The sequence below is a fragment of the Corylus avellana genome, chromosome ca1, assembly GCF_901000735.1.
Source record: "Corylus avellana chromosome ca1, CavTom2PMs-1.0".
Lineage (NCBI taxonomy): Eukaryota > Viridiplantae > Streptophyta > Magnoliopsida > Fagales > Betulaceae > Corylus > Corylus avellana.
In genome coordinates, this window is record NC_081541.1 from 43,980,228 (window position 1) to 43,987,813 (window position 7,586).

The following is a 7,586-nucleotide window of genomic DNA, read 5'->3' on the forward strand; positions in this document are numbered from 1 at the left end:
CAAAAGGCTAATGGTAGTAAAATATAAGCAAGCTAGTGGAGGAAAAAACCAAACTCACAAAATACAGAAATGGGCTGTTCAAACTTCAAAAGCATATTTTGGTTGTCTCACTTTGCTATGTTCTAAAAGAATCGCCAGGAAAGCTAAAAATTGGTTTAGGTTTTGATAAACACAACTCACTAATAAATTTCTTGCTTTGCGTCACCCTCAAAGAATCATCGGGGTAAGAGACAGTACAACAAAATCTGCAGCAGAAGCTAAACCTTTGGTTTGGGATTTCAACTAATATAATAAATTGATCAACCTTCAACCCCCCCAATTCACAACAGATATCACTTTCGGCCAGGGTCTTTCATATGTAATCTCTGATGCATCCTAATAATACTACTAGGAGATGCATTCCATCATAGATAGGCTAAAAGAACAATAAATACCCGAATACAAGAGTGCCCTCAGAGCTATCCATACAGAGAAATAAATAAAATTAATTTTTTTAAAAAATTTAAAAAAAAAAAAAAAAAGACGACGGAAATTTGGTGAAAACAGAAAGAACTGCTAGCAGAATCAATTGGCGACATAGGGTCTAACTGCAAAATCAACATAATCTAGAACAGGATACCCAAAAAGCCTGAAGCCAAACCTTAGAAGAAGGGGAGGGGAGAGCTTAGCATGAATTCAGGACAATTTGGGCCATCAAATGACAATTTTTGGCTATATTAGGAGGATCATAGCAAGCCAAGTCACAACCGCTGAAAACCTCAATGGACTTGAAAACATGGAATAAATGTAGGCTCAAACAGCCTCAGCTTCAAAGATGAAGAACACCAAATTTTGCAAGCATTTGGGCGATTGCCTCTTGTGGTGTGGGGAGGAACAAGACCGAGAATCTGAGGTCTCTGATACCTCCTTTTCAAGCTCGAAATAATACTCGAATGACCCGAAGTTTTTTATAGTAGTAAAGCAATAGAAGATATATAGCATACGAAAGATTTTGTATGTAAAAAACAAGGTACCAAGTCAATTTTTGAACTTGGATGTAAAATCTTCAACTCAGAAAGAAAAAGTTAAGCATTTAAACCATAAAACCCATCCACATTTCTGCAAACTAATGTCAGATGGTTGCAGAATTCGCTCAAAAATTAACACAAGCTATGCTTTAAGCTACAGTGTTTGAATACACAAAAAGAAAATGCATTCAAGGCATAAATAAAGCAAAGAACAGACGAATTGCTTCCTTAATAAATAATTGCAGAGAGACAAAATTTTCAGTTCTAAATATAAACTATACACGAAGGGTACTGAACCTAAGCCAAATTCTTAAAAACTAAGCAACTCCATCAATAATAATAATCGGAAGAAGAAATTAAAAAAAAAAAAAAAAAAATTAATCAAGAACATTGAGCTTCAAATTTTGAACCTCTAGGGCGAGCTAAAGGTCCTCTCGATGGAATCAACAATCCTCCGCTGCGACTCGAGAATCAACTCGATCCGCTTGTTCTCCATCTCCATCCTGAACCTCTCCGTGTCCTTCATCACCTCCATCTTCAAATTCTCCATCCCTATAAACCTCTCCGCAAACGCCCTTATCTCCGCGGCCAACTCCGACACCAGCCCTCTCCCCGTGCCTCCCTCTTCTTCATGACCACCATCATCAGCATGTGCCAATTCCTCTCTCCGCCTTTTCCCCGAAAACCTATTGACAACAGAAGGCCGGCGGAGTATGTAATCGATACTCTGCAACCTATTCCGGCGATCGGAATCGTCTTCGTGATCGGAGTCGTGATCGTGCGGCGGTGGTATGTGGGAGATGGGGCGGGCGGAGATTGGGGGAAGGGGCCCACGTTCGAGGGAGTCCATGAGGTGGAAGTAGGGCCAGGAGTGGGGCCCAGAGCGTTGGGACTCGGAGCGGTAGCGCTGGCGGAGCTTCTCGATCTTGTGACGGCACTGGAGGGCGGACTTGGAGGAGGGCTCGGTGTGGTCGTAGCCGCAGCGGGCGGAGACGGTGACGGCCACCTCCTCCCACTGCGACGACTTGAGCTGGCCGCGCCTCACGGCGGACAACTTCTCCTGGTACGCCTGGATCAGATGCACCGTCTCCTCGTGCGTCCATGGCAAGGGTTGCGGCTTCTTGAAGGTGCTATTGGTGGCGGTGGTGGTGGTGGTGGGAGGAGAGGCGCTGGCCATTTCGTGTATTTAGTGTTAGGGTTTCGCCGTGGTCGTGGTGGTGGAGGTGGTGGTGGAGTATTAGGGTTAGGGTTCGGAGGGGTTGTTTTGGGGAGGTTTTGTTGGGTTAGACTTTTGGTGTGGGGTTGGTGGTGGTGGTGGAGGAGCTGGTGGTGGTGGGTGGGTTCTAAGTCAGTGCGCCAGGTAGGCGTCGGGTAGCAATTAATCGATCCGGACTCGGACCAGGCCTCGATCGGGTAGCAAATAGCAATTAACTTCAAATAATTAATTACTAATAATTCCTCACTGTCGGCTAAGATAAATGTTCCAACGTCCAATCCAACAGGTTCGGTTCCATTTAGAACTGGACCAAGCCGAAACCCTCACTGTCATGCCACGTGGTGAACCTTTTATTTTAATTGAGATATCTTGTTGTAGTGCAATAAAAATACCATTTTTAATCTATAAAAATCCGAAGTGGTATAACCATCGGTCGGCCTTCCCATTAATTTGGGATGCAAATTGAGTTTTTTTAAAAAAGGCAATTTTTATGATTTTTTTAATTTTTGTCAGTAGTCCTCATTGTTTAGGTTGTTTATTTTAAAATTCAAATACTCTCTAAGATTCCTTGAGATGGCCGGTAAGATTCAAATGATAATCAAATCCAATCTAACTTTTATAGGGATCAGATCCTAAGTATTGCACCCTATGCAATGACTTTAGTTTAAGTTGTACATTTTAAATGAACGAGAAAGTGACTGGTATCATGTGCAAGCCATAATGGTAGAATTATGATCCTTTCAATCTTATTTGAACTGCATAATATCTGGCTAATTATATTAGAGGAGTATTTTTGTCCTCTCAAAAAGTGAAAAGACAAAAATACTCATTAAATATAATTAATTAGAGATTATCTTGTTCAAATGAACTAAGAAGATCTTATGAATTGGATACTATTGAATTAGAGAGTATCCAATTAAATATAATAGAAGAGTATTTTTGTCTTTTCACTTTTTGAAATGACAAAAATATCATTCTACTATAACTAACTGGATATTCTCTAGTTCAAATAAAGATGATCCAAATTCATAATGGTAGCTGTTGAGATGGCCTAAAATCCTACTTGGCCACAAGAGTGGTTCAACCATTCTCAATGGTTGAGTTGAGAGACCACTTCCTTCACCTTTTGAAAGGGTAGCCATACTACCCCGGCTGACCACCTCCACCCTAAACTATCAAAAGTGGTCGCACCACTCCGATCAACTGAGACACTGCAAACTAATCTATCTAAGGCCCCTGCAGTTAAACAACATGGGAGTATTTGCAAATTAAAAAAAAATTAATTTTTTTTTTAAAAAATAAAATAAAATAAAATAAAATAAAAATAAAGAAAAGGAAGAAAAATATATCTAACCACCCTTGTATTTTATCTAATTTCAATTGAAGACCAATTTTATTTATTTATTTATTTTTTTTAAAAAAAATTAGGATTGAGCTTTGACCTATTTTTTTAATCCAAGACTTCTTATCATTTTTGTCTATTTTTAAACGACACATTTTTATGCCCTCCCAACTTCTCTCTCTTTTCCCATGGTGGACCATCCTCCATGACCATAGGAACATGGAGATGGTCATAGAGGGCACTTTCATTAGAATCATGCTAGTGGGGAGCCGTGGAGGATTAAGATGGTATAAATGGAATATATATATGTAACTTGAAGAAAAGGGTATGGAGACCTCGGATTGGAAACAAGCCAAAAACTCAAGTCTTAAAATCAAAAAATTGAAAACTCAGATCTGAAAATCGAGACAAAACTAAACACCAGTATTAAATATGTTTTTGATAAAGTATTACATAAATTTTTCCTAAAGAAAATAAAATTCTAAATTTTTGTGCCTATAAACGTACAGAAGGTCTCGTCTTGCTCATCTATACTTAATTCATTATCTTCTCAATCATTCCAATCCAATTTCATTATAATTTCAAATTCAATCTTCAGTTTCATGAACTGTGGGAAAACAATTCAAGCTTTTATCATATAACACCCTGCGGAAAAACTAGGCATAAAGCCTCATATCTTGCAACTTATTAGCAATAATACAAGATTATAACATGAAAATGGTTCTAGTGACCTCTAACTCTACTCAGATTCAATGAAGTTATTCAGACCTCTCCTGGCTAGCTGCAACATCTTTCAGCTTTTCCTTCAGTTCACCAGTCTACATAGAACAAGCCCACATTATTAGAGGCAATGCACTGCCAATTGGGAAAACAGAGTAAAATAAAGTTTGAAATAAGAAGTAACCTGGTGCAAATTGAGAATAATATCTGACCCACCAATGAACTCTCCCTTGATGAATATCTGAGGAAAAGTGGGCCAGGTGCTGCATATAAAGAGCAAGGCATTTAGAAAACAAGCATACCATACATACAAAATTGCAAATGTCCAGTTTATCACAATCAAAGGTCTCATCTCGTGAACTATTGTAATGCCACTGTCCATTTTCTTTTTTGTTCTTTAATAAGTAGAATTTTATTCATAGGGGCCAACGGTCACCCAGTCTACTATCCAAGAAAGAGTATTGAAAAAGGGAAAATTGTTATCAAGCCAGTTTTTTATTTTTATTTTTTGCTTCCACCAATGCCTATGGCACCAAAACCTAATTCCCTTCAAGAAATTTGTCTCTTATTAGTGTACTACAAGTTTAGCAAAGTATAAATTCCTAGCACGTTAGAAGGTCATCCCATTATGCAAAACCCTGGGTAGGATAATCAAAACTATTACTTAAAAGGAAAATTTTTGCGGTTGGCATAGATAGCACCATGGATAACTTAAATAAGATAAGCCCATATCAGTGACTTTTAAACAAAGACATTGATCAAGGAAAAAAAAAAAAAGCTTCATAGGCCACACCATCAAGAAATCAAATATTTCCAAGTCGAAAAAAAGCAGGTATAAACTGTCCAAAAAATCTTTCATGCCAACTGAGCTGAGTATGTTGGTAGTTTGTATGATATTGGCACATTCTCAACAGGAGCATTTTCATAAAGGGGCCATCCTAGGACTACTAATTTCTAAAGCAAAAGACATGATCATAATTTTAGATGGTCCAGGGGTGCAGGGTGAAAAGAGTACCAAAAATTAAAAGGATGGCCATATTTCTGGTGAAGCCCAAGTGGCATCATCGAGCTCCAAAACAGTCTCAGCCTCAAAATTTTACTAACTATAATCAAACAAAACTTTGGAAAAAGACGTCTGATATTAACAGAATGGACACAGACACTACTCAGGTGTACAGGCCCCAACCCTCCAATGAATTTGACTAGCACTCATCAACACATATACAATGAAAGTTCTTCACTCAACCATAATAAGTTGTTGGGTTATTCATCACATCAGCTTGTTTTCATCTTCAATTTCAAAGAAATGTCCAGGAGGCGAGTGAGTGCAGCTTTCAAACATTTCAGCAAAATGTTTTAATTGCCATTTCATTCTATATCAAGATTCTAATTTTTATTTTATTTTATTTTATTTTGAGTAGAAGATCAAGAGCTAACTTACCTGAAGGCTTTTACAGCATTTTTCAGCTCAGGATCCTCCAAAATATTTCTAGCACTCAAAGGAACATCTGCAACAGTCATCTCTATGGTAAGAATATGATAACCAGATAAATTTATTCATCACAGGAAGTTAGCAAGTGCCAAGATGAAAACATGTAAACACACATTACAGAACATAGGTACAGGAATAGCCAATCCCTAACTATTGGGAGGCAGTTTGTGCAACCTACTCTTTTCTACTCTCTCCCATTGCACATAACTAACTATTAGTAGTCTGTCAAGAGAGAACTTTTCATCAGTTCTTCCTTCTATGCTTTCATTTACTTTGTGCTTTTACAAAAGGAAGAAAAAAATGCCATGTACTAAGAGCCCTCTCTGCAAATGAAAAGAAAACAGCAACAACAATACTAAGTTTCAAGTTTAGGCTTTTTAAAGGAAATAATTGCCATGCATAACACACATAACAAACATATATATACGCGTAACATACATACATACACATACATATATACATATTAACTTGTGTCAATGGTGTACATATATGTATATGCATGTGTCTTCTGCATGTGTGTCTGGTGTGTAAGAGTGTGGCACACAACTGTATGTATACATAGTCACACATATTGATAGCTAAATTAAACTAATCAAGGAATAGAAGGATTTTCTCATAAAATTGAACATATGCAAACTTACCATATTGTTTTAAGACTCTAACTGCCAGTGAGCTGAATCCACACTGAGGAAATTCAGGAACCCCTTTCATGTAAATCATTACCGGATTTTCCTTAACATCCTACACCAGAAACAACCACAACCACAACCATCAAACATGCAGCTTAGAAATGAAAGTTTCTCACATTTCTAACGGGAGATTGACGCATACTTCACACTGCAAATCACAAACATAATAGAAAATATTCATTTACCTGCTCAACAACATCCTTCAAAGAAACGCCACCACTCTCGAGCTTATTAGTGGGTCTAAAATCTTGGTGTGTGTCAGGATCACTGGGCACAGTAGTTGAATATCTCATCCCATTGTCGTAAAAGGATCCGCAGACCTACCAAAAATTTAGAGCGAATCAACTGATATTACATTCTGCAACTTTTTTCTATTGACGAATAACGAATTTTATTGAGAAATCTCAAAATTTTAGTTCAAATTTTGATAATCTATAAAACGCGGCTTGAAGATCATATAATATTATGGGATTGAAGTATTAAAAACGCGGCAAAGATTTAAGAATCTCACAATTCTACTGGAACGGGCGGCTGGGATACCCGCGATGCCCTTCAGCACCATGCTCGACAACGCTCTCGCCATTGTTTCCGATTATCTGCACACACACACACACACAGAGTTTAACACAAGCATCCTTTCCTTCCGAGGAAATTCTTTTGAAACGAAACAAACAGAAAACATTGCACCTTCGAATCCAAGAGAGTTGGGGCTTCGGCTTCTCTTCTCGAGTCCGAAAGCAAACGTGGTCGTTTCTTCCCTTTCTCCGGTTCTCCCCGACACGCGCAGGGATGAAGGGGCTGATTTTTGTGAACATGATATGAAGCAGCTAGAAACAGTTTGGGCTTTGGGATTTGTGGGCCTTTAGACCTTGGGGAATGTAATGGGTATATTTGGTTAGTGGGTCTTTAGACCTTGGGTTGTAATGGGTCTATCCATATTATAGTTGGTATGATTCATGGGTTCATGGGTTCATGGTCTTTAGGCTTTCTTGCTACTGCATTCCCCACATTCTGTGACTCTTGCAAACAGATCATAAAACCTGATACCTATATGCTAAAAGACGGGATTCCAGTGTGGTACTTTGCAGCTATATTCATGTCGGTCGATTGGTTTGAGTTT

The 7,586-nt window shown here is 38.4% G+C and overlaps 2 protein-coding genes across 2 annotated transcripts; both read right to left on the bottom strand.

The window, feature by feature from the left end:
* Positions 1-1,209: 1,209 nt before the first annotated feature.
* LOC132165898 (trihelix transcription factor ENAP2) lies at positions 1,210-2,449 on the bottom strand. Its single transcript, XM_059576600.1, has one exon. The coding sequence runs from the start codon at positions 2,182-2,184 to the stop codon at positions 1,420-1,422; it is 765 nt and encodes a 254-aa protein (XP_059432583.1). The 5' UTR covers positions 2,185-2,449; the 3' UTR covers positions 1,210-1,419.
* A 1,724-nt stretch (positions 2,450-4,173) lies between these two features.
* Positions 4,174-7,244, bottom strand: LOC132192208 (monothiol glutaredoxin-S15, mitochondrial-like). The gene is made up of 7 exons (XM_059607484.1): positions 7,154-7,244; positions 6,978-7,062; positions 6,652-6,786; positions 6,419-6,518; positions 5,727-5,793; positions 4,470-4,548; positions 4,174-4,383 (listed from the first exon to the last, which is right to left on the bottom strand). Exons 2-7 carry the CDS (start codon positions 7,047-7,049, stop codon positions 4,324-4,326), a joined length of 513 nt encoding a protein of 170 aa, XP_059463467.1. The 5' UTR covers positions 7,050-7,062; positions 7,154-7,244; the 3' UTR covers positions 4,174-4,323.
* Positions 7,245-7,586: the final 342 nt, after the last annotated feature.